General features: G+C 47.9%; 1 protein-coding gene across 1 annotated transcript; it reads right to left on the bottom strand.

Moving 5' to 3' along the window:
• Nucleotides 1–6480: 6480 nt before the first annotated feature.
• GRIN3B (glutamate ionotropic receptor NMDA type subunit 3B) lies at nucleotides 6481–25186 on the bottom strand. Its single transcript, XM_075610190.1, has 9 exons — nucleotides 23883–25186; nucleotides 15572–16170; nucleotides 14040–15087; nucleotides 13631–13776; nucleotides 11357–11472; nucleotides 10860–11011; nucleotides 10273–10437; nucleotides 10042–10109; nucleotides 6481–7739 (listed from the first exon to the last, which is right to left on the bottom strand). Exons 1-9 carry the CDS (start codon nucleotides 24306–24308, stop codon nucleotides 7418–7420), a joined length of 3042 nt encoding a protein of 1013 aa, XP_075466305.1. The 5' UTR covers nucleotides 24309–25186; the 3' UTR covers nucleotides 6481–7417.
• Nucleotides 25187–26721: the final 1535 nt, after the last annotated feature.

Below are 26721 nucleotides of genomic sequence, written 5' to 3' on the forward strand. Positions count from 1 at the left end.
TATTAATCAATAAAAAATCAAATGAAAGTATCACGGACAGCAGAACAAATAAAGAAACAAACACAAATAACAACAATAAAACATAACCTAATTCAATGGTGAGTAAAGAGGAAATAGGAAGAAAAAGAAAAGGGGGAGGGAAAAAACATGAATGGGGAAAGGAGAGGAAAAAACATGAATGGGGAAAGGAGAGGAAAAACAGGAGGGCAAACCCCCTGTTGGGGGGGGGGGGGGGTGGAGGGATAGGGGGGAGAAGGAGGAGAAGGATGGGGGGGGGGGGGGATGGTAGGTGAAGGCTTCTAAATAAATGGCCATAAATAAAGGACTACTTCAGAAAGGGTGTGAGTTCGACATAGTCATTAAGGCCTCCTGGATATTTAGATTGTAATGTGAAAATCCAGAATTGCTCCCTCATGGCAATATGGAGATCTTAGTCTCCTGCCCTAATGTTATCCACAATTTTCTCAGGAATGGAGGAAATCCAAACCCTCTCAATCAGCTGGGGGTGCCTGGACAGGACAGGATTTACTGTCCGAAGTCAATTCCAGGGGACCAGTGGTCAATCCAAATCGTCTCACCACAGATTGGAACCCTCCCTGGAAGAAGTGAAGCCATCTACTATCCTCAACGGACAGAAATATGCTGCCTGACCGCCTGTCACCATGCACAGAGAGATCAAAGTGTCCCGCCAGCTGATCGCCATTATAGATGCACAGCGTCCTGGGCGCTGGTAGCAAAGTCTCTAGTGACCCGCAAACAACGTGACCCAATGCGTTTCATATGCTAACCGCAACTCCCCCTGATGAAGTTGCGTTTAGCGTAACAACGCGTTGGGTCACTAGAGACTCTTTTTGTTGTTGTACAAATTCATCGTTGATGCGGTAGATCTGAGAAGCTGCCCTAGACTCCGAATTAGTTTTTTTCCCCAAAGATTTGCAATAGTGAACTATTCCACTGCAACTGTAAGGACTTTATTATTCACATTTGTATTATTTTTTTTATTCACACGCACGCAACCCCGCCCCCCCCCCCCCCCGAGCGTCGGATAATCCGTTCCGCGGATGCATTGTGGCGCGTCAGATAACATGTCATCATGCAACATGACAGCAAGGAAGGACCGCCTGTGAAGATAAAATACAAAGTAATATACTAAATGATTTGTCAAGTGTGATATATATATATATATATATATATATATATATATATATATACACATATACATAGATAAAGTTTGTGAACAGCAATGATAATGACAGAGATTCAATAGTTTGTCCATGATAACGTTCTGGAATCAAAACCAGTCTTTTCTTAAATAACCAATAGAGTTTATAAAATTTATATGAACCAATTCCATGTCTTTTGAAACAAAATGAGTAATTAAGAGTTAGGGTATGTGAAAAAGTAAGTGAAACCTAGTTTTATCAGCTAAATTAAAGGGGATAATTAGAATCAGGTGTTTAAATAATTAGGTAGATATTCAGGTGTGAGTTTGGGAGGCCCCATCCTATATAAAGATCAGACACTTTATGAGTCATGCCACGATCAAACTAAATCTCTATGAGGACCTCAGAAAAGCAGTTATTGATGCTCATCAGTCTGGAAAGGGTTACAAAACCATTTCTAAATATTTTGGCCTCCACCAATCCACTGTCAGTCTACAAATGGAGAAAGCTCAAGATTACAGTCACTCTACCCAGGAGCAGTCGTCCTACAAAATCTCTCCAAGAACAAACCAGCAAATCATCCTGGAAGTCACAAAGAACCCCAGAGTAACATCCAAAGATCTGCAGGCCACTCTCACCTTGGCTAATGGGAGTGTTCATGACTCAACTACTGTATCAGCAAAAGACTGAACAAGAACGGTGTTCCTGGAAGGATAGCCAGGAGGAAACCACTGCTCTCTAAAAAGAACATTGCTGCCATCTCAAGTTCGACAAAGAGCACATAGATGATTCACAAGACTTCTGGAACAATGTTCTCTAGGCAGATGAGTCAAAGGTAGAACTTTTTCGCTCAATGAGAAATGTTATGTTTGGTGAAAACCAAAACTGCGTTCAAACAGAACAACCTCATCCCAACCGTCAAGCATGATGGTGGGAGTGTGATGGTTTGGGGCTGCTTTGCTACCTTAGGACCTGGACGGCTTACCATCATTGACACAACCATGAATTCTGCATTGTATCAGAAGATTCTAGAGCAGAATGTCATGGTCTGTAACTGTTATATACACCTATAACATATATTATCTCTTAGGCCAGGTCCATAGTGCCTTCGCCCGTGTGGAGGCGTGCACGGCCGTGACGTCACCTGCTTGAAGCGGGTTTGTTTTTTGGTCAGGGTACGTGCGCCATCCGTGGGTGTGTCTAGGGGCGTGCCAGTGCGAACTGCTCATGTGACTGGCCTGTCGCGCTAAGAAATCAGTTTCAACTGCGCGCCCGCATGCTGCATGGACACGAACACTGCCTTAGGCAGTCTATTCGCTCAGCGTGCGGACGGTCTGCGGTACCATGGCCCCAGCCTTACTGTGCCTGCAATGTCTTGTATATAATGTATAACCCTGCTCACTTAGTGTAACTATGTATTTGTAACCATGTATCTGTCATCAAAACTCTGTGCCCAGGACATACTTGAAAACGAGAGGTAACTTTCAATGTATTACTTTTTGGATTTATTTATTTATAAAATGTTTTATCATCTGTGAGCTGAAGCTAAAGCGAAAGTGGGTCATGCAGCAAGACAATGATCCTAAACATACACGCAGATCTACAAAAGAATGGCTGCAGAAGAAGAAATTCCGAATTTTAGAATGGTCTAGTCAAGGTCCGGACATAAACCCCATCGAAATGTTGTGGCAGGACCTGAAGCGAGCTGTCCATGCAAGGAAGCCGTCAAATGTCACTGAGTTGAAGCAGTTCTGTAAGGAGAAATGGGCCAAAATTCCCCAAAACCGATGTGAGAGACGGACCAGCAGTTACAGGAAACGCTTAGTTGAAGTCATTGCTGCTCAAGGAGGCGCCACCAGGTACAGAATCTAAAGCTTCACATACAGGCATACCCCTGTTTAAGGACGCTCGCGAGTAAGGACATATTTAGAATAGCCCCATACCCCTGGGTCTGTACGCTCGCTTCGCGAGTACGGACACTTATTCTGCCCTACAGACTGCCGTAGTAGTGACGCACTGATTCCCCTCACCCAATAGGCAAACGGCAGCTCGTGCATGCACCGGTCAGCACGCCCTGAACAGCAATACCGGCTCCCTACCTGTACCGAAGCATCGATAAGTGGGGGGAAAAAGGTAGTGCTTCACTTTAAGTACATTTTCGCTTTACATACATGCTCTGGACCCATTGTGTACGTTAATGCGGGGTATGCCTGTACTGTGCTTTTTCACACTTGTATGTTGAATGTTGAATCATTTGTGGATAAATACATGTGGAGAAAGTATCATGTTTTTGTGTCATTTGTTTGATCAGGTTATCTTGATCTATTATTAGGACTTAGATTAAGAGCTTATAACATTTTTGATTTGAAATATGTGAAAATCCTAAGTGGTTCGCAAGCTTTTCCCCGCCACTGTATGTATATGTGAGTGTGTGTATATATATATATATATATGATGAAGTCAGTTTAATCTGATGAAACATATAGGATTGGACTATACATGATTTACAAGTCTTGGCGATGCTCCACGATAGACTGTAAGAAGCATGCATTGATTTCAACTGGTGCCACACAGAATTGATTCCCCAGCCGGAACCACATACGCCTGTGGTGTGCTGTCGGGGAATACTTTCACCGAGGACCGACGTCGCAAGTTCCTGCTGGCATGGAGACTCGTGGCGTGCAGTTTTGATGAACAGCAGAGATACAGTCACGGATCGTTGGAGCATGAGTATATACTCATAACACGCCTTTTATTACCATTTGTTTGTGAGTGTTCATTTGTAAATCTCGGATTATTAAATTCATATATTTTTTAACATATTGCACTAGGATCGGGCGCTTTTCTTTTTTTATATATATATATATATATATATATATATATATATATATATATATATATAACATGGCATAACTGCATATCAACAACATACAGTTTTAGTAAGCTCAACACTACGTTGTGTATTGTGGAAATATATGTGTATGTAGCCCGGTCCCTCGGTCTTTCGTTTCCCCTCCCTTACCTTCGCTGACGCGAGGGATGGCTAGGGAGGTTGTGCAGGGCGAGGGCATCGCCTGAGCTCCGTGGGAAGCGAGCGCTCAGGGCGCCGCCATATTGGTTATGTGCGCGCATGGGCAGTTAGTTGCTGGGAGTTGCGGCGGCCATTACACAGTCGTGCATGCGCAGTGGAGCACTCAGGAGGCAGCCATTACACACACAAGGCTCTGCGGGGACTACATGCCCAACAATGCACAGGGGCAGATGGTCAGGTGCAGGGAACCAGCCAATAGGGCTGCAGCAATCCTCGGCTATAGGGTTAGATGCTGGCAGTCGGAGCTGGGACACAGACAAGGGAGGGTGTAGGTCTGCAGGGGTCTGTGACTCCTGCACTAGGCCAGACATCCCACTAGGCCCCAGTTAGTCCCCGACTTCCCTGGTAAGAGTGTGGCAGCGACAGGCCCTTAGATAGGGACACTGCCCCATTAGCTGTTTATACCATGGACACAGCTGCGACGTGGCGCAGCACTGGATAGCGGTGGTCTGGGACCAGATCACCAGGACTGAAGTAAGAGACTATCTGCGTGTAGGACAATCCAGTGGGATACCACCCCCCACGGAGGCGGACTCATCGCGGAGGACATCGCTGGATCGGCGGATCCCATTGTTTCCTCAGTCGGCGCGCCTGGGTGATGGAGCACCCGGCAGGTACCTATATCCTAAGTGCACCAACAGAGTACATACACCATAGTTAACACACACATTCCCAGCTAGCTCAAACTCCTACTCCCACCACATCATGAATATATATATTTATGTCAAAAAGAGTGCTACTGAGCGTGGCAAATGTATACAACAAAAGACAGGGGAGCCCAATGCTACATCCAAATGCTGCAAGAACAGGATCTACTATGGTTCTTTCCCCTCATACAGAGGTAAAAGGAAGGGCTCACAGTGTAGTGTAGGACCTGCATTAATTTGGTCATACCTTGACGTTGGTATGTAGGCTTATGACGCTTTGGCCAAAGCGTTTAACTAAATAACTAAGTAATTATTATTATTATTGAAGTATTTAAACTTTATACTTATTACCATATATGTTTTGTCAATTGGATGTAGCATTGGGCACACCTGTCTTTTGGTGCATACACCATAGTGGCGGCGCTGACCACATACAAGGGTGGGGCTGTGATCCTTGGGGACACCAGGGTGGTTGGGTCCCCTTATTATCCGGTTATCACTGTTTATTTACATGTTCTTTAGTGAAAGGTTATTCTTATCACATACTGTGTGTGTGTATCAGTATTGTGGTTCCTGTGAGGGGCTACTCCCACTACGTTGGGATCCCTCCCAGGTGGAGGTGCTGTACCATGTTGTATTGTTGTATCACCCCGGGCTCCCCGTGGCGGAGGTTTGGGATCTCTGAGAGCCAACAGGTAAAACCAGCACTCGTAGTCTCTTTACCTTAGGGGAAAGAGGGCTACATATATATATATATATAACACACATACTAAAACTGTGTATGTTGATGTGCTGATTATTAGCCTAAAAGGCAACCAGCCAATCACATCACTCACTGGCTGATGTCATTTTTGTTTTTTACATGTGCACTAGTTTATTTAACCCCTTACATGGCAATACATTGCAAAATAAGCCAAGGGGTTAAATACAACCCCACCCCTCTGCATCTGAAAAGGACTGCCAGTAAAAAGTGCTGAGCAGCCATCACGCCAGCCTCTCTTAGCTACACAATAAGTGATCTCTACTTAGCTGATCACTCAAATGTTATATTTACTCGAAGGGGGTTATTTTCCAAACTCTGATGTGAAACCGATCAGTCGGGTGCTGCTGTTTTGCCCCAAGGGAAGAACTTAAAGGAAAGACCTCTGTAAATAACACTGTTTCTAAAATACAGCCTGTAGGACAGGGGGGACAGGGGGGACAGGGGGGGGGGGGGGAGGCAACTCCAGTCCTCAAGGGCCACTAGTAGGTCAGGTCTTCAGGATATCCCTGCTTCAGCACAGTTGGCTCAGTTAACTGAGCCACTGATTGAGCCACCTGTACTGAAGCAGGGATCCCTAATACCTGGCCTGTTGGTGGCCCTTCAGGACTGGAGTTGGGGACCCTTTCGCCTTCTCTCCCTTCTCCCTTGCCCTCTTCTCTCCTTTGCCCCCCCCCCTTCCCCCTTCTCGCCCCCCCCCCTTCCCCCTTCTCGCGTTTCAAAGGTAGCCCTTCTTCGTCAGGGGTAAGTATCTTACTTACTTACCCCTGACGAAGAAGGACTACCTTTGAAACGCGTAGGGAGGACCAGTTTCGTTGAAGCACCAGGAACCGGAAGTGACGTAGAACGCCGACTGGATCGGCGGTGGATGTCGCGGAGACCGGAGAAGGTGGCGGAGTATCACGAACTCGTCTGTCCCTATGTTTTTACACTGTTCTGTGTAAATCTATTCCTGATTTTATATATAAAGTGGAGCTTTTAAAAGAAGTTCCTTCTGAATCTTTCACGGCTTTGCGGAGGCGGAGACATCAAAAAGATACCTTTACATGCCTGAGTACAGGCACTGAAATGTAAGTGCAAATCTCACCATCTATATATGCAAGTTACATGTTGGGAACTTGCTTCATTATTGTGCCTTTTTTTTCTTTCTCTTATCTTCCCTTTCAACGAGGTGCGCTGATTATTTTGGACATCTATTTCTATATACTCACCCTACTATATAACCTCACCCTATAACTCCTATTAAAACATTACTTTAAAAAAAATGATGCCTCTAAATGATACATTGTTGCTTTAAAGCCAGAGCGCAAGTCCAGACAGAGTCGGCATGTGTCACATGCAGACATAACATGTCTTCTGTATTTATATCCCGTGGGCAGGACGTGCTGCTCCTCGGGGGCGGTGTCAGCCGTTTGGAGCTCTGCCCCCTCATCTGGGATATATCACCAGGGATTGCCAATCTCTGCCCTCTTTTCTCTGATATTAAACAGGAGTGGCACAATGCCACATGACTCTGCTTACGGTGCTTGTCTGTGAAGTGGGAGCGCATGGTTGGGCACCAGACCTGTGTATGTTTTTTGGTGATAAAGTCACTTTGTCTCACTTAATCCAGCCAGTGATGGGCTGGCTTGCAACGAATTTCAAAGCCTCACTGAAGGGGTTAAGCAATTAGAGTGCACGCTCTTAGGGACAGGGATGGTTTTGTACTCTGCACACTGGCAGCAGTTTTATAAAAATAGACAATCGCCGTCTCTCGTTATCTGTCCCCTGAGTTCTCTTTCGGGCTAGGGTCGCAGGTGGGGCGCAGGTTGTTTTTGGGAGTCCCCAGGATGATCATGAGCTCGCTCTTCCTCACCAGGGCAGCTCTAAGGTGGTCCTTTATCCTCTCGATTTTCACCTCAAGCTCTTTGAGTTCTGCCTGTCCGGGGTCCCGGGGCTGCCCGTTCTCACAGGGACTCTCTATGGGGTTAGGAATCTCCAGGTTGAAGTGCACCCTCTTCTCCTGGCGAACGGGGGTCTGGCGCAGGTTGTTCCAGACTGACTGGGGCTCCCCCTCAGCTTCTCTCTGCAGGTTACAGCTGCAGGAGGACAGAGAGGAGAGGGTGAGAGGGGCAGGGAGGGAGGACTGTGAATGAAAGCACCTGGTGTGCAAAATTAATTCCTGTGTGTGTGTGTGTGTGTGTGTGTGTGTATGTCTCTCTAGATTTCCGTGTATAGATACATATATAACATACAGGACACCTGCAAGCTCATATTGAACCCCCAAAATAGCCACAACATATATATATAAGCGTATAAGTGTCACAGAGGAGTGCTACTGAGCATGGCAATATATATTTAAATCCAGAGACAGAACATGAAACACAGACAGAGCTCAGTGCACATCCAGTGAAACTTATACACAGTACAGTGCTTAAATATATATGTATAGATAACTATTAAATAGAATGGTCTTTTAGTTTAACATTTTGGCCAAAGTGTTGTAAGCCCTTGAGCCACTACACGGCAGACCACATCTCAAGGGTACCTAACACTAATATAAATTCTTAATAACCTGTGCATTACCAGGAAGAATGATTTATAATAAATCTGTCAAAATTAGTTGCATAGTTCTAAGTCTGATTGAAGCTCTTATTAACCTGTACATTACCAGGAAAAGCACTCTGTATTAGATTTGTCACAATCAAACTGCAAGCAAGCAAGTTCCCCTGAGAGTGGGAGATGCAATGGAGTGAGCATTTAACCATTTAAATGTGGGAGGGGGTGAGCTTCAACTAGGTAGGAGGAGCCACCCTCCAATCAGCTAACACGAGCTGAACAAGAATTGTAAAACATACAGGACATCTGCAAGCTCATATTGAACCCCCAAAATGACCACAACATATATATAAGCGTATAAGTGTCACAGAGGAGTGCTACTGAGCATGGCAATATATATTTAAAACCAGAGACAGAACATGAAACACAGACAGAGCTCAGTGCACATCCAGTGAAACTTATACATGGTACAGTGCCTAAATATATATGTATGGGGGTTCAATATGAGCTTGCAGGTGCCCTGTATGTTTTACAATTCTTGTTCAGCTCGTCTTAGCTGTTTGGAGGGTGGCTCCTCCTACCTAGTTGAAGCTCACCCCCTCCCACATTTAAATGGTTAAAAGCTCACTCCATTGCATCTCCCACTCTCAAGGGAACTTGCTTGCTTGCATTTTGATTGTGACAAATCAAATACAGAGTGCTTTTCCTGGTAATGTACAGGTTAATAAGAGCTTCAATCAGACTTAGAACTATGCAACTAATTTTGACAGATTTATTATAAATCATTCTTCCTGGTAATGCACAGGTTATTAAGAATTTATATTAGTGTTAGGTACCCTTGAGATGTGGTCTGCCGTGTAGTGGCTCAAGGGCTTACAACACTTTGGCTAAAATGTTAAACTAAAAGACCATTCTATTTAATAGTTATCTATACATATATATATTTAGGCACTGTACCGTGTATAAGTTTCACTGGATGTGCACTGAGCTCTGTCTGTGTTTCATGTTCTGTCTCTGGTTTTAAATAGATACATATATAGTAGTTAGATACGCTGAGGCACTCCAAAGGACAATAAGAAAAAACTAAGAGGGTGCTCGTATAAACAGGATTTGCTACTATAAGTAGCAAATATTTAGGAAAAAAGTGGTATATGCACTCCTCTGTTGTGCAAAAAGGGCCCATACACACACACACACACACTATGTACTGTGTGTGTGTATATCTGTTTGTTTGTGTAAGCACGTACTTATTTATGTGTATATACATGTGTGTATGTGTATGGATATATATATGTATGGATATAGCATAGAAAGGAACCAAAGGCACTCCATAATAAAAGTTACTGGTGTGGGTGCATATCCTATAATGGAATATAAGCAATACGATACCGTTTGGGAAGGAAATCAGCAGGCAGCACTCCAGAATTGATCAAACAAGTGTATTGAATGAATAGACACAGAACCGATGTTTCGGTCCATGAGTGGGACCTTTCTCAAGGTGGCGCCACCTTGAGAATAATAGCCTTGTTAACTCTATCTGATTTACACAGCTGATTTATCCTTATCAAGCTTCCTAAGGTGCTACTCCAATTTGTTTGTTATGGATATATATATGTATATATGCTGCAGTGGAAGTGCTGTATGCTGGGTGACAATGGGGAAAGACAGGGTTGCAGACCTGTCTAAGACATGCAAATGAACATACAGTAATATTTACAGTTGCTATATATATATAGATATATATATCTATATATATATATATATATAATTAATGTTTGTGTATGGATGTATTATATATATGTATATATATATGTGTGTGTGTAACCCCGGGACCCTCCGCACCGCTTGTCTGATTTCGGAGGTTGCACACGCTCATCCTCGCAGGTCGTATTCAGGGCGCGATGGATCTTCTGTCAATGAGAAAAGGTCAGGAGCGGAGTGAGAGAGGGGACAGAGAGAATGAGGAGGGGGAAAGAGGGCAAAGAGCAGAGAAAAAATCCAATGCATTATTCCCCTGTACCCCCATGGACACACACACCCTGGGCAGGGTGGTCAGAGGTCGCCTGTGCTCACCTGGCTGGTATGAAGCCAGTACTTGAACCTTCGCCTCCTCCGCATCCGGGGCAGGATGAGGTGATACACGATGTGCTCCCCCAGGGAGGTGAGGAGCGACCCGCAGAACCCGATACACAGGAGGACAAACAGGCCCGAGAAATGATAGATCCCCATCTGCAGCGTCTGAATCACAGAGAGCATCACATGCTGGGCCGCTCTGTGCATGCCACTTACAGGTACACAAAGGCCCCAGCCGCGTGTCTGTGCTCTGGGCAACCTGCTTTGTAATGATTTCTATTATAATAAACCTATTATATTACATTCTAATTATTTCCTGAATCTGGCACCTTTTCTGCTGCTCTTTTAATACCAACGTATTCTTGTCCAGAGAGCTTACAGTCTGTTAAGGCCCAGGACACAGGAATATTCGGCGACGTTACAAGACGCTAGTACTAGGAAATTCCCACTTCAAAGGCAGGTTACAGTAGTTCCTTATTGCCCTAATACCTGAACCCAGAGTTCTTATCACCCCACGACCCCCTCTAAGCTCCCCACTAGCACAGCTGATAGGGCTGTATGTGGGGTGTGTGGGTTTTTGGGGATACCTCCGTCACAGCGAACACGCGCTTCCCACAGGGCACCATCTTGTACCACTTGTCGTGTAGCGTGTCCATGAAGCCAGAAGACTTGTAGCGGCTGATAAACTCTGAGATGTTGGGGGTGAGGGGAGAGTTCTGGGGGAGGCCGATCCCATAACCTGTGGAGAGAGAGAGAGGGGTGGGGGGAGGGGTGCAATTGGGATGGACACTATAGAATATAAGTTCCTCCTGTCTGTGTCAAGGTGTCCCTGCACTAGGAGGGACAGACACCATGGGCCACATGTCTATGTCACCCTGGGGTGTGAGTGACAGACACTGTGGGCCACATATCTCTTGTGTTTGTGTCACTGTGTCATTCTGCTGTAATACAGGTGACCATCACAGGAATGACAGAGAAGTGCAGAAGAGGTGACAGAGACAAATGAAGACACAAGGACCTGGTATACCCTAAGTTACACTTGTGTCACATTCTGGCACAGAGCTCTTATCCCATGTTACAGTACCTTCTATAGCGAATGGCTTCCCCACCGTGAGGAGCTTGCAGTCAGAGTCTATGGAGACCTCGTAATCCAGCAGAGCTTTGTCCATGATGAATGCATTGAGGGTCGGGGGATCTGTCCTACAAGTGACACAACAATTATTTAACCTGACTAATCTCTTCCTCCCACCAAGGACCCTGAGCGCTTTTCAGACCTCTCGGAAAACTAAGGGGTTCTATCAGGTGAGTGGTTTTCAGTCTGCGGCACCCTGCTGTTCTGCGGCACCCTGCTGTTCTGCGGCACCCTGCTGTTCTGCGGCACCCTGCTGTTCTGCGGCACCCTGCTGTTCTGCGGCACCCTGCTGTTCTGCGGCACCCTGCTGTTCTGCGAGAAGTTATTCGGTTTCCAGATACATGTTTGCTAATGTTGGATACTTTATTCTTTAAGACCAAAATCATTTTATTTTCCCACTTTTTAATTGAATAACTAATGAAGGTAACGAAATGCCACGCTCTGATGTTAGTAATTATATATAAATGTAGAAAATGATCTTATTCCAAAAATATATACCCAAGCACAGCAATATTATCTATACATACAGTGGTGTGAAAAAGAAAGTACACCCTCTTTGAATTCTATGGTTTTACATATCAGGACATGATAACAATCATCTGTTCCTTAGCAAGTCTTAAAATTAGGTAAATACAACCTCAGATGAACAACAACACATTACATATTACACTGTGTCATGATTTATTTAATAAAAATAAAGCCAAAATGGAGAAGCCATGTGTGAAAAACTAAGTACACCTTATGATTCAATAGCTTGTAGAACCACCTTTAGCAGCAATAACTTGAAGTAATCGTTTTCTGTATGACTTTATCAGTCTCTCACATCACTGTGGAGGAATTTTGGCCTACTCTTTACAACGTTGCTTCAGTTCAATGAGGTTTGTGGGCATTCGTTGATGCACAGCTCTCTTAAGGTCCCACCACAGCATTTCAATCGGGTTGAGGTCTGGACTTTGACTGGGCCATTGCAACACCTTGATTCTTTTCTTTTTCAGCCATTCTGTTGTAGATTTGCTGGTGTGCTTGGGATCATTGTCCTGTTGCATGACCCAATTTCGGCCAAGCTTTAGCTGTCGACAGATGGCCTCACAATTGACTCTAGAATACTTTGGTATACAGAGGAGTTCATGGTCGACACAATGACTGCAAGGTTCCCAGGTCCTGTGGCTGCAAAACAAGCCCAAATCATCCCCCCTCCACCACCGTGCTTGACAGTTGGTATGAGGTGTTTGTGCTGATATGCTGTGTTTGGTTTTCTCCAAATGTGGTGCTGTGCATTATGGCCAAACATCACCACTTTGGTCTCGTCTGTCCAAAGGACATTGTGCCAGAAGTGTTGTGGTTTGTTCAGATGCAACTTTGCAAACTTAAGCCATGCTGCCATGTTCTTTTTAGAGAGAAGAGGCTTTCTCCTGGCAATCCTTCTAAATAAACCATACTTGTTCGGTCTTTTTCTAATTGTACTATCATGAACTTTAACATTTAACATGCTAACTGAGGCCTGTAGAGTCTGAGATGTAATTCTTGTTTTTTTTGCAAATTCTCTGAGCATTGCACGGTCTGACCTTGGGGTGAATTTGCTGGGACGTCCACTCCTGGGAAGATTGGCAATTGTCTTGAATGTTTTCCACTTTTGAATAATCTTTCTCACTGTAGAATGATGGACTTTAAATTGTTTGAAAATGGCCTTATAACCCTTCCCAGATTGATGGGCATCAACAATTGCTTCTCTACGATCATTGCTGATGTCTTTCCTCTTTGGCATTGTGTTAACACACACCTGAATGCTCCAGACCAGCAAACTGCCAAAACTTCCGCTTTTATAGAGGTGGTCACACTTGCTGATGATCAATTAATCAAGGGCATTTGATTAGCAACACTTGTCTGCTACTTAGAATCTTAATTCCTATGGAAGCAGTAAGGGTGTACTTGGTTTTTCACACATAGCTTCTCCATTTTGGCTGTATTTTTGTTAAATAAATCATGACACAGTGTAATATGTCATGTGTTGCTGTTCATCTGAGGTTGTATTTACCTAATTTTAAGACCTGCTAAGGAACAGATGATTGTTATAATGTCCTGATATGTAAAACCATAGAATTCAAAGAGGGTGTACTTTCTTTTTCACACAACTGTATATTGGATACGTGGGCTGGGTTCAGCTGCCACCATAAGTGTTTCTCCATTCTTAGGAGGTTGAAGACCCTCCTCCCATGGGCTCCTCACTTCAGCATGTGGATACCGTCTGACGTGACTGGAACGCTGAACCTGCGCATGTAGTTGTGGATTTCGGGGAAGCTTTTCTTGATGTATTCCTCTGCGCTGCTCTCCCACACTGTGCCGAAGTGGAACCCCTGCGAGGGATGATGGAGCTGCAAGGACAGGCCGACAAATCAGCTGTGACATGCCGTGTGCCATATTACACACAGCTGTGACATGCCGTGTGCCATATTACACACAGCTGTGACTTGCAGTGTGTCATGTTGTAATAAGCTGTGACAAGGAGAGTGTACAATATTACAAACAGCCGTGACTGTAACTATGTGCCTACATTACTACGTGACGTTAGTATGTTACTATGTCAATCTGTAAGTATGGGAATGTTACTATGCATCTTTCTATTTTTCCTCCCCACCTTGGGGTCGTGGATTCCTGACAGCATCTCGTAGGTCTTCTCCCCCACCATGACAGCCGCCAAGTTGGCGGTGTAACTGGACAGCACTAGGAGGCAGAAGATGGCCCAGAGGCTCATGAGGACACGACCCGTGCAGCACTTCGGGGTCTTGCTGGATACCGTCCTACCGAACAGAATGGCGTAGCAGAGATTTAGCGCAGAGGAGTAGGAGAAAACCTTAATGCGATTGCGCCCGTGCGGGGTCATCCCGAAGGGGCTTTTCCACTCGTAGAAGGTGAGAAACAGTGCGGTGATGTGCAGAGCTACAAAGATTCCCACCCACATGGTCCAGTGCAGCGGCCACATGAAGGCGCCAATAGGAGAGGCAGTGTCCCGCATGCGCACCAGGATACCCAGGCTGGTGGAGTAGAAAGGACTGGTGAAGTCGATAACTCTGCTTCGTGCCGAGTTGATGCTGAAGGAGGTGACCGCCATGTGAGCTGCTCCGCTCAGCAGGTCCCCAACCAGCCCCGTCCAGCGCTCGTCCTTGCACGCCCCATACTTCCCGTCCCCCACGATGTACAGTTCAAAGTCAAAGCGCAGGTCCTCGGACAGCTTCTCAAGCAGGTCAATGCAGTAACCGTAGCAGCAGCTCTTGTACTCCCGCGGCACGGAGACGTTGGGCGAGCTCAGCTCCTCGAAGAGGGTGTTCAGCAAAGCCGAGCTATTGTTGCGTGGGTTCAGACACAGCTGTCCAGCCGAGCAACTGCCATCTGCATCCACCTCTCGTGTGAAGACAAAAGGGTGCTCCACCAGCGTCACCACGCGCAGCTTGGTGCGTGAAGAACCCCCTGCTGCTGGCTCCCACTGCTGGATACGGCTCTGCCATAACCACTCCTCCACCTCCATCTGCCCATCTCTCCAGCCCCCCACGGTCACCCAGGTGGGATCCCCCAGCGAGTCCCGCACTAGACTCCAGATCTTGTAGTGGTGGTCAGTGTGGATCAGGTTGGTGTCTTTCATGTAAACCTGACCCGTCTGTCCGGAGAAGGTGGTGTTGGCCAGAAACCTGGGGGTGGTATGGAGACACATCACAGACATGAATGTTAGTGCTCTACAACATACCTGATCTTCAGCAACATCCTAACTCCAGTTCCTACACTGCACTAACCAACCAACAATGTCTGTATCACCTCCTATGCATGTGTCCATGACCTATGCAAACTTGTCTACATGAAAAACACACACAAACTGTGTACAGAGGTAAGTTATAACAGAGCTCTCCGTACATAACACACACAGAGCATCCTATACTAATCTCAGCTTCCTCTCAGCATACACTCATACACACAAACAGCATTACCTCTTTACACACACACAGCATCCGTTACTAATCTCAGCTCCTTCCTAAAACACACTAACATTACCCTATAATAACAATAACACCATCCACCTACCTACACACACACTAACACTCCCTATCCTATACCACCCTAACTCCCTCCCTGCACACACTCCCTCCTGCCTCCCTCTGGGCTCTCCACAGACCTCACCTTAGCAGATACACTCCAGAGGACTCGCTGTGCACCACGTGCTTATCGTTGCAGTTCACCATACTCTGTATCAGCGCAAGGTCAGGCCTCACGCGCACAGCGCTGGAGATGGCCCGGGTCACCAGCCCAACTGCGTCAATCACAAACTGCTCCAGGCTGGGCTGACTCACCTCCCCGTAGGCTAGCAGCCCCAGGGGCAGCCCCTCTGTCTGCATCTCCTCCATGTTCAAGGGGCGACCGATCATCCAGTGGAACTCGTGCGCCTCCAGCCCGCAGTCTCTGGCTACGTGGAACACGAGCGCAGAGCGGCGAGCATCGCACCCGTGCAGGAGTAGAGGTGTCTGCAAGTCCCTCATGGCCCCAAATTGTTGCTTCAGGTAGGGGGCCACAGCAGCGTCATCCAGGGAATGGACACTAAGGATGGCTCGTGTCATCAAGCTGGTATTGGCAGTCAGGGAGCCCAGGATGCTGGTGCTGTCCCATGGGTGACACGTGACGAAAGTCAGCTCATCCCAGCTGCTCTTCTGCAGGACACTGATGAGCACTTCCATGAGGGCATCCACTGAGCTCTTGGTGGCCATACGCAGGTGGAAGGGATTCTACAACAACGTGGGAAATATCCGCTCGTTACAGACATAGCAAATACATTTCATCCACAACTTAATTCTTCCAGCGCTGAATGTATTAATGTCCCCCCAGAGCAGACACCAATATTTATATAGGAATTCCTCAGTCTCATACTGGCCATTGTGCACCCAGGAAAATACTCACTGATCCCCGGTAATAAGTGTCCACTTATGCAACGATTGGAAGACTTATAAATTCTTAGGCTGCGATTATATCAGCCCTCAGGGCGATGAGCACGCCCGAAACCTGCACTGCAGGCAGGAGACATCGGGAGGCGTGCTGAAGGCGTGGCCATGACGTCACGTGAGCGGTTTCGACCTCATTGGCTGAACCACTCACGTGACGCGGCCGTCGCTCCAGAGTATCAATTTCTTGGATCTGCTCTAAATTCACACGCTTGGCCGCCTCGTTCGCACACGCAGTCGCGTGCACTTAGTGTGTGCTCAGTGCAAAACATGAATTTGTTTTGGCATCGCGTGCCCGGCCGCATTGGGTATGAGTGCGGCCTTAGATTGTCTTGGGATACTACAAGAATCCCCCTAAGGTACCGTGTGTGTGTGGCTGCAGGGAGGGTCAGTCTGCTATATGTGCATCAGTGTACGTGTGTATCTGAGTTAGTCTGCTCTGTGTATATCTGTGTATGTATTTGTGAATCTCCGCCAGTCTGCTCTGTGTGTGTGTGTAACTCTCCCTACCTGGCTACCTAGGGAGACTACATTGGTGTAGCTGTGTATTGAGCAGCAGCATAGATTTACCTTGTCTCAGGGTGCTGGATGTGGTCAGCTGGGCAATAGAAAAGATGGGTGCCAGGTGGCTTCTCTAAAAAATACTGGACACAACGGTGAAAAATGCGGTGAGCTCGAAAAGTCGGTGGGGAGGTATATTATTTATACATTATCTGACCGTTATGTCATTTTTTTCTAAATTTCACTGCATGTGTGCACCATTTCATATTCTATATTTCGTAAACGCATTCTGGGAGAGGTTCGGGGATTGAGCGCCTCCCAGCATTTTTTACTAAATAGAATATGAAATGGTACAAATTGGTGCACACGGGGAGGGACATGTAGAAACAAATGACATAACGGTCACATCATTTATAAATAACACACCAGCAGTAACACAGGGCGGGCTATACTGATCTTAATGCTTCTCTCCCACTACTTCAAAGATGGTTGCAACCCCCCTCATCCTCTCCCCCTCTCATACCACCACCCCTCCTCCTCCTTCCTCACTTTCACCCCCCTCCTCCTTCCTCACCTTCACCCTTTCTCCTCCTTCCTCACCTTCACCCTTCCTCCTCCTTCCTCACCTTCAACCCCCCTCCTCCTTCCTCGTTCCTCACCTTCACCCCCCCTCCTCCTTCCTCACCTTCACCCCCCCTCCTCCTTCCTCACCTTCACCCCCCTCCTCCTCCTCACCTTCACCCCCTCCTCCTCCTTCCTCACCTTCACCCCCCTCCTCCTCCTCACCTTCACCCCCTCCTCCTCCTTCCTCACCTTCACCCCCCTCCTCCTTCCTCACCTTCACCCCCCCTCCCTCACTTCACCCCCTCCCTCACTTCACCCCTCCGTCCTCACCTTCACCCCCTTCCCTAACTTCACCCCCTCCTCCTTCCTCACCTTCACCCCCCCTCCTCCTTCCTCACCTTCACCCCCCCTCCTCCTTCCTCACCTTCACCCCCCCTCCTCCTTCCTCACCTTCACCCCCCTTCCCTCACTTCACCCCCCCTCCTTCACTTCACCCCTCCTTCCTCACCTTCACCCCCTTCCCTAACTTCACCCCTCCTCCTTCCTCACCTTCACCCCCTCCTCCTCCTTCCTCACCTTCACCCCCCTCCTCCTCTTACATCACATTTATCCCCCCTCCCTCTTCCTCACCTTCACCCCCTCCTCCTCCTTCCTCCCCTTCACCCCCCCTCCTCCTCTTTCATCACCTTCACCCCCCCCCTCCTTCTTCCTCACCTTCATCTTCACCCCCTCCTCACCTCCCTCCTCCTCCCCTCCCTCCTCACCCCCGCGACCAGGAAAGGACAGGCGGCGGTGGGGGTTGGTTTCCTCGCCGAGCCCCTGCTGTTTAATCCAGCAGTGAGGGTTCGGATGTTGGATTCACCCTATATTTGCCGCCAACTAATCCTGGCACTGGTGACCAGAGTCGGGGATCTCCTGGACTACGAACTACGGGACTGGGTAGGGGCAGAGGTGCTCGTACACCGCATGGGTCTGCCTACTGCCCGCGTTCCTCGTCGTCTGATCCAGGAGATTAAAGATGCCATCCACCCCGACTTATGCACCTTCTTCGAGGGGGTATTGCAGATCGGAGATCCCTACCCACCTATCACCCCCAGCTCTCCGGATCTTTGCGTGGGACCAAAGCCATGGCAACCCCCTCAGGCTCCTCTCGCCCCCAACCTCAACAGGTTGGGGGACATGTCCCCGGCATGTTTCTGTGGTATGCCAAGGAAAGGCCTGTACTCCATACAGTGCACTACCTCGGCCTTGTTGCCAGCCCCGATACCATCTGGAGGCGGGTACTCCTGCAAACGAGGGCGAGAGGTCCCATCAGAGGGAACTCTATTCAGAGTTGGTTCCTCGCCGGAGATTTGAGTTGGAGAGTCCTCCACGGTGCACTGAGCATGGAAGAGTACTTGGCCCACTTCGCGAACTCCCCCGCCACCTGCCCCTTCTGTGGCGAGCGGGAGTCCGTGTACCATATTTATTTTAGCTGCGCCAGACTGCAACCCCTCATGCATTTTGAGAGGCCTTCTCCTGCAGTTCTGGCTGCACTTTTCCCCTTTTTATTTTTGGCTGCCCAGTGTCCCGGGACAACAAGCCTAGGGATCTCCTCATCAACCTGCTCCTGGCATTGGCTAAGCTAGTCATTTATAAGACCAGGAAGCAGTGTCTGGAGTGGGAGGTGGCATCAAACATCGTGGCCATGTTCCGGGTGCTGGTGGCCTTGGCCGGCTTTGCCAGCCAATCAGAACTACCAGATTAAATAGTCCCCACCTTCACCCCCCCTTACCTTTACCCCCCCTCCCTCACCTTCACCCTCCCACCTTCACCTCCTCTCTCACCTTCACCCCCCTCCCTCATTTTCACCCTCCTCCTCTTCACCTTCACCCCTCTCCTCACCTTCACCCCTCTCCTCACCTTCACCCTCCTCCTCACCTTCACCCACCCTTCCTCCCCTTCCCCCTCCCCTCCACCTCCCTCCTTCCTCAACCCCCCTCCACCTTCCTCACCACCACCCCCGCTCCTCCTCAACACCCCCCCTCCTCCCCCCTCACCACCTCCCCCTCCTTCCTCACCCCCACCCCCCACTTTCTTCACTACCTCCTCATCCTCCTTCCTCACCACCTCCTCATCCTTCCTTTCCACCCCCCCCCCCTCCTCCTCCCTCACCACCACCCCCCTCCTCCCTCACCACCACCCCCCACCTTCCTCACCACCACCCTCTTCCTTCCTCACTACCTCCTCATCCTCCTTCCTCACCACCTCCTAATCCTGGGGGGGGGGGGGGGGGGGGAGGTTAAGTATGTGTGACTGTGACACAGTTTGTCCCTGAGTGCCTTCTATTAACACTCTTGGGAGCTGCATACACTTGTGACTGACAGGAATACATGTGATTCTGCTATTTCTGGCCCCTTTCTGGGACCCTGTTTTGTTTTAAATCGGTTTGAAGCAGGGAGATCTCCGGAGCTGAACCATGTTGAAAGCAAAGCTCCAGGGGCCCCCAGCTTCCCGAGACACTAACCTCCGCAGGGGGTGCCGGTAGCAGCTCCGGCTGCACTAGTTCAGGTTATCGAAATGGCGGCTTAAACGTCCCACCTCACACGGGCCAATAGGAAGCTGTGACATCATCCCTTGCGGCTTCCTTTGTCCTGTTTGATCGGGACATTTAAACAGCAGAGAGATACTGGCACCCCCTACGAAGGTAAGTACCTTGGGAAGCAGGGGCTCCCTGGGGCTGAAATTAATGCGGTTCAGCTCCAGAGACCCCCTGCTTCAAACCTATTAAAAAACCTTAGTTTGAACTGTTCCTTTACGGAGGGAGCTAAGCTCAGTAACAGCCAGGCTGTTTTATTTAATATTCAAACATCTCCACTTCCACAGGCTCGGTGCCACAAGATTGGCATGAAGAAGACGTGGTGCCTATATTTAAAAAGGGAGCTAGATCACAATCTGGGAATTACAGACCTGTAAGCCTGACATCAATAGTGGGGAAGAGAATTAAAGGTTTATTAAGGGATAACACTCAGGAATATCATTGGATAACAATATTAGTAATAGTCTGCATGGATTTATAAAGGATAACTCGTGCCAAACTAACATTATTAGTTTCATTGAGAAGGTAAGAAAGAATTTAGATCAGGGTAATGCAGTTGATGTGTCCCACTTAGATTTTGCAAAGGCTTTTGATATGACGCCACCCATCAGGTTAGTGTACAAAATAAAGCAAATTGGTCTGGGTGAAAATATTTGTACAGTACAGGAATTGAAAACTGGTTGAAAGATAGACAACAGAGGGTTGTCAGAAATGTTGCTTTTCAGGTTGGGCTAGAATTGTAAGTGGTGTATATCAGGGATCGGGACTGGGACCCCTGCTTTTTAACTTATTTATTAATGACCTTGAGGTTGGTATAGAGAGCACAGTCTCCATCTTTGCTGCTGACACTATATAATGTAGTAGAATCAGAGCAGGATGCCATTTCTCTATAGAAGGACTTGGATAGACTGGAAATTTGGGCAGGTAAATGGCAGAGGACATTTAAAGCACCATTGCTGCTAAGGTGGGAATTAGAGGGTCTCCGGAGCAGAACCGGGTTAATTTCAGCTCTGGTAACCCCCCTGATTCGAAATCTTATCTCTCTTCTGTTTAAGGGTCACGCAGGCCAATAGGAAGCTGCGGGATGACGTTGCGGATTCCTATTGGGCCGCGAAGCACCGGACCTTTAAATAGACATTTTTTGTTCCCAGTGAGGAGCTGCTACAAACAGCCCCTTTAAATGGACGTATCTCAGGAAGCAGGATGTCCCCAGAGCTAAAATTAACACAGTTCAAATCCGGAGATCTCCTGCTTCAAATCTTAAAAACTATGAGGTATAGCCACTTTAATACAGATAAATGTAAGGTTATGCATTTGAGAAGCAGGAATACGTACAAACTAAATGGGACAAAACTTAGGGCAATCCTTCATGGAGAAGGATTTAGGAGTGCTTGTAGGTAGCAGACATAGCAATAGTGCTTAATATTACGCAGTAACTGCAAAGGCAAATAGGATATTATCTTGTATAAATCGGGGAACGGATGGAAGGGAAGACTGCATCATTGTGCTACTGTATAAACCCTTAGTAACCGTTTTGGGCATCACGCCATAAAGAAAGACATTATGGAACAGGAAAAAGTGCAGAGAAGAGCCACCAAATGAATAAGGGGGATGGAAAGTCTGACATGAGGAGAGGCTGGCTACAGTAAATTAGATTTGTTTACATTAGAAAAGAGGCGATATGATAACTATATACAAATATATTCGGGGACAGTACAAGGAGCTTTCAAATTAACTTCATCCCAAGGGCAGTACTAAGGACTCTGGGGCCATCCCTTAAGGTTGGAGGAAAGGAGATTTCACTAGCAACAAAGGAAAGGGTTCTTTACAGTAATGGCAGTTACAATGTGGATTTTATTACCCATGGAGACTGTGATGGCAGATACAATAGATATCTTTAGGTAAAGGTTAGACATCTTTTTAGAAAGGTACACAGGGACATATCAAATAAGTAAACATGGGAAGGATGTTGATCCAGGGAGAAATCTGATTGCCATTACTGGAGCCAGGAAGGAATTTATTTGTTTCCCTTATGAGACATTGTTGGTTTATGTTTCACTGGTTTTCTTGCCTTCCTCTGGATCAATAAACTGTAAATACATACATAGGATGAGTATTTGTTGTCTAAATTTAACATAGGTTGAACTCGATGGACGTGTCTTTTTCAACATCATCTACCATGTAATCCACTACTGTCTACTGTCCATCCCACCAATAAAATAACTAGCTCGTTATCTAACATAACTACCAACCTAACGACTGTCAGCTCAACCAGGGACTGTCCCTGTGACTCTGAGACCTCCCCAGCACTGACCGAAACTGCACTCCATCTAGGTTTGGAAGTAGCTCTGACTTTTATTTAATTTGTTTGGTATTTATCAGCGGATCAAACGTAAGGACCAGGGGTGACACTGTTCTGTGTGATCTGTCCTCCCTGTCACATGGGATTAGTCTCTGAAGGGACACATCTTTCCCCATAGAAGAATGAGGGGGATATAAGAATCTCTGAATGTTTTCCCGTGCCCTGGAGGATTCTGGGAGGATCGGTTTTACACTCTGATATATGTTTGTGACTGAGTTTTTGTTTCCCATCTATTGGTGAAATACTATGGGAGTTGTGTTACTGTGTGTCACATACCGTACACACACACACTCACACATAATGTACGCTCCCTACACATACACCCACTACTAATATAATCCAGATGTCAGGATGTAGGACACATATATTGCACAAACAGAAAGAGTGTCACAGTAACACACATGCAGTGACTCACATATATACATAGGCACAAACACAAAAAGAGCAACACAGTAACACACATAATGACACAAATTTACACAGGGACACACAAAATGGAAGTAGAGCTGCGGGCTGGGTCTATATACACACAGCCACCAACTCGTCCCCTCTCCAACATTGGTGAGATACAAGGACCAAGGACTCGGGAGACATCATGTCGCAGCTCTGCGCTGATTGGCTGGTACCCCTGTCTCTCACGTTCCGCCTCCCTGTTTCCTCCAGTCCAGGCAAGAATGATGGACAATCCTCTGTGACTGACACCGCGGGGGAGGAGTAAATGTGCCTGTCAATCAGCGTGGAGCTGCTCTGTGATTGGCGGAAGTCAGGAGGCGGGAATGAGACGCAGTTTAGCCCTGAGGAAGGTTAACTGAGGAGGAATGGCGAAGGAGCTGCGGGGATGGTGAGAGAGGTCAGTGGGAGATGAACAGAAGGGAGGGAGATAGAGGTAAGAGTCAGGAAGTTGGGAGAGGGGAAGGGGCAGGGAGGGGAAGGGGATAGAGGTTAGTGGGGCGGGGGGCAGGGAGTTGAGGGCAAGAAATGAGTTGACAAGGGCAGGAAGCTGAGTGTGAGGTGAGTTGGAGAGGGGCAAGGAGCTGAGGGTGAGAGGTTAGTGGGAAAGGGGCAAGGAGCTGAGGGTGAGAGGTTAGTGGGAGAGGGGCAAGGAGCTGAGGGTGAGAGGTTAGTGGGAGAGGGGCAAGGAGCTGAGGGTGAGAGGTTAGTGGGAGAGGGCAGGATGGAATGGGAAGAGGTGAGAGGGAGATGGGCAGGAGGGTTGGGGGGGGCAAGGTGAGCGAGAGATGGGCAAGAAGGGAGGGAGGAGAGTGGGAGATGGGCAGGAGGGGAAAGGAGGTGAGAGGCAGAGGGTTGGGGAGCAGAGGGAGGTGAGGAGGGAAACTGAGGGGAGAGGGGCATGAGGCTGATGTGAGAGGGGGAGTGAGGTGGAAGTTTTCTGAGGGTAAATGTTGGTCTGTGTAAGTAAAACGGAGTTGTGAGGGTAAGTAGGGGGCAGCTCCCACAGTGATGATGCAGGGACCCCTGTGGCGGTGGAATTACCTTGTTACTCAGCGGTATGACCTGCTCTTGCTCCAGGATGCTGAGGAAAGGAATCTCCAGGAAGCTGGAGATAAAATCCAGCTGTAGCAGCTCCTCACGGGATTGTGGGAACGCCAGCACCGCTGCCACCCCCTGCGCCACCAATGCCTGGCATAGCCACCGTGCCAGTGAGTCAGGATCCCTTTCACGGGGGGCTCCGGAGACAATCTCCAGGCTCAGGTTGTAGGGGAGCAGGTTGCTGCGGCTGATCCTTGATAGGATACTCTGGATCCGGGTGTGAGAGGCGCCAGCGTGGGGGAGGAGGGCACCAAGGCGCACAGTGTGCCCAATGCGGGCGAGGATATGGCATGGCTGGGGATGTCCGTGGCATGGCTCGAGCCTGCAGAACATGCCCAGGTAGAGGCAGAGCCAGTGCAAGAAATCCATGGTGGTAAAAGTGCAGCCAATGAGAAGGGGGGTGGAGAAAGAGTAACAGAGAAAGGGGTGAGGGGGGCAAAAAGGTAGACGGTGGGATTGGAGGATGTTGGAAGGGAGAGCATCCAAGAGAGAGGAGGGCAGATATTGTAAGGGGCAAAAATTAGGATATAGGGGAACACAGTGCAGGGTAGAAACAGGACAAGGTTCAGGGAGTGAGAGAAGAGGTGTAGGGGGGAGAGAAGGGCACAGGGAGGGAGAGTGTACAAGGGGGAGATGTGTGCATGTAAGGAGGGGGTGATGTGCCCATTGAGAGAAGAGGGGAGCGAGGTGGAGGTGATTGGAGGGATGCAATGTGTCCAGCAGATATCAGACTGGACGCTGAGTTCAGAGCTGTGTTTCTCCCTTGTTAGCTGGTGTCTGGTAATACTGACAGAAAGAGAGAGAGAGAGAGCAAGCAGCAGAGGGAGGGAGAGGGAGAAAGATCAGCAAGGAGAGAAAGAGGAGGTTAAAAATATTGTCAAACAAGAGGTGGAAAATAAGAGGCAGCGTGAGAGGCAGGGGAACCCAGGCAGAAAGAAAGAAGAGACAGACGGAGAAGGGATGAAATTGTCAGTCAGGAAAGGAAACTCAGGAGCGTGAAGAAAAAAGAATAAAGGAGAAAGGAAAGAGAATGAGATGGGTTGAAAGAGGAGGATGTCCAAAAGAACGGGAGAAGAGAGAGGATACTAGAATAAAAAAGGGATAGGAGGAGGGAGGGGTGAGAGGGATGCTATGAAATAGGAGGAGAATGGAAGAGGATGAGAGAAGACGAGGAGGGTAGACTGCACACAGAACAGGCAGAATTAAAAGTTATTTCGGATGAGACGGGTCTAGGGAGCGAACATTTATCTCTCATCACACAGTGTCTGTGCAGATCCATCAGCTGAGAGATGGGTCCCCTGGCACTGCCAGATATCCAAGAGTGAATCAGAGAGTATAAAGCAAAGGACGAACAGTGGGACAGGAACAATACAAATGGAGAAAGAGTAATGAGCATGACCAGAAAGTGTAGACAAGCAGAGAACATGTGTCAGAAGGTATGACAGGCCTGAGCCTGGGTAAGGAGGCGCAGGGGAGTACCCCCAGCACAAGTCAGGAGAATATCTCCTAGCAAGGGCATCAAACAGAACAGGAATGGGAGAGAGAAGAGAGCACAAAGTGTACACGCCACCAGTGAGCAGGAGAGAAGCCCCCATAACAGGATGGTGAGGTACCCCTCCCCCTCACTCAGAGCAAGGTGAGGGCTAAAGCGCATGAGTGCAGGCTAATCCCCTCTTATTTTGGGGATAATAATAATAATAGCATGTTCTTGTATAGCGCTGCTAATTGTACGCAGCGCTTTACAGAGACATTTTGCAGGCACAGGTCCCTGCCCCGTAGAGCTTACAATCTATGTTTGTGGTGCCTGGATCCCAGACTTTAGCTGTACGAGAACTCCAGCAGAAAGTGGACAGAGCTCCGATGTTCCTCAAGTTGGGGGTCTCATGGCTCTCCGACAGGGGGGAGGGGCTGGGATTTTAGGGTCAGTGGGAGGCCTGCCAGTTATCTTGTGCTGGGCAGACACTGGCAGGTGTCCAGAGAAAAGCTAATTGGATCAGAGGAAAACTGCCAACATGAGATGGAGGAGAGGAGACAGAGCCAGAGAGGGGGAGAGAGCGACAGAGGGGGAAGAGAAAGGAGGGGACAGGGGGAGATACATTTAGGAGTGCCTCAGCAGAGATGTGCGTATTTAGGAGGAGGGGGAGGAGTGTTACCGAGAGACAGAACTAAGTGCAGTGACACAGATGTGCAAGAGAGGGAGATCAGCGCTGTTTAGGGTGGTGACAGAGCTGTGTGTGTGGTGGGGGAGGTAGTATTGAGGTTAGGAGACAGGTTTTTGAGGGAGAAGCCTTTTTTTGCAAAATTCACCTATCTGTCCTTTAAAACCAGAAAAGCCCTACAAGCCCATTAAGGGGAACACAGGAATAGAAGAGCCATTGATCTAGGTTAATAACGATACCTGTTATTAGTACGATAAATTAGTTTAGTAACCAAGCCAGACAGATGTGAGACTGAGGAAGCTCCTCTTCTAAATGACGATACCCCTCTGTGTGTGTGTGTGTGTGTGTGTGTGTGACACAGACTGAGGAAGCCCCTCTCGTGTGTGTGTGTGTGTGTGACACAGACTGAGGAAGCCCCTCTCCATGTGTGTGTATGTGACACTGACAGAATGAGTGATACCCTCTCTGTGTGTGTGTGACACAGACTGAGGAAGCCCCTCTCCATGTGTGTGTATGTGACACTGACAGAATGAGAGATCCTCTTGTGTGTGTGTGTGACAGACTGAGGAAGCCCCTCTCCTGTGTTTGTGTGTGACAGACTGAGGGAGCCCCTCTCCTGTGTG

This window comes from Ascaphus truei, chromosome 8 (assembly GCF_040206685.1).
Source record: "Ascaphus truei isolate aAscTru1 chromosome 8, aAscTru1.hap1, whole genome shotgun sequence".
In the NCBI taxonomy this organism is placed as follows: Eukaryota; Metazoa; Chordata; class Amphibia; order Anura; family Ascaphidae; genus Ascaphus; species Ascaphus truei.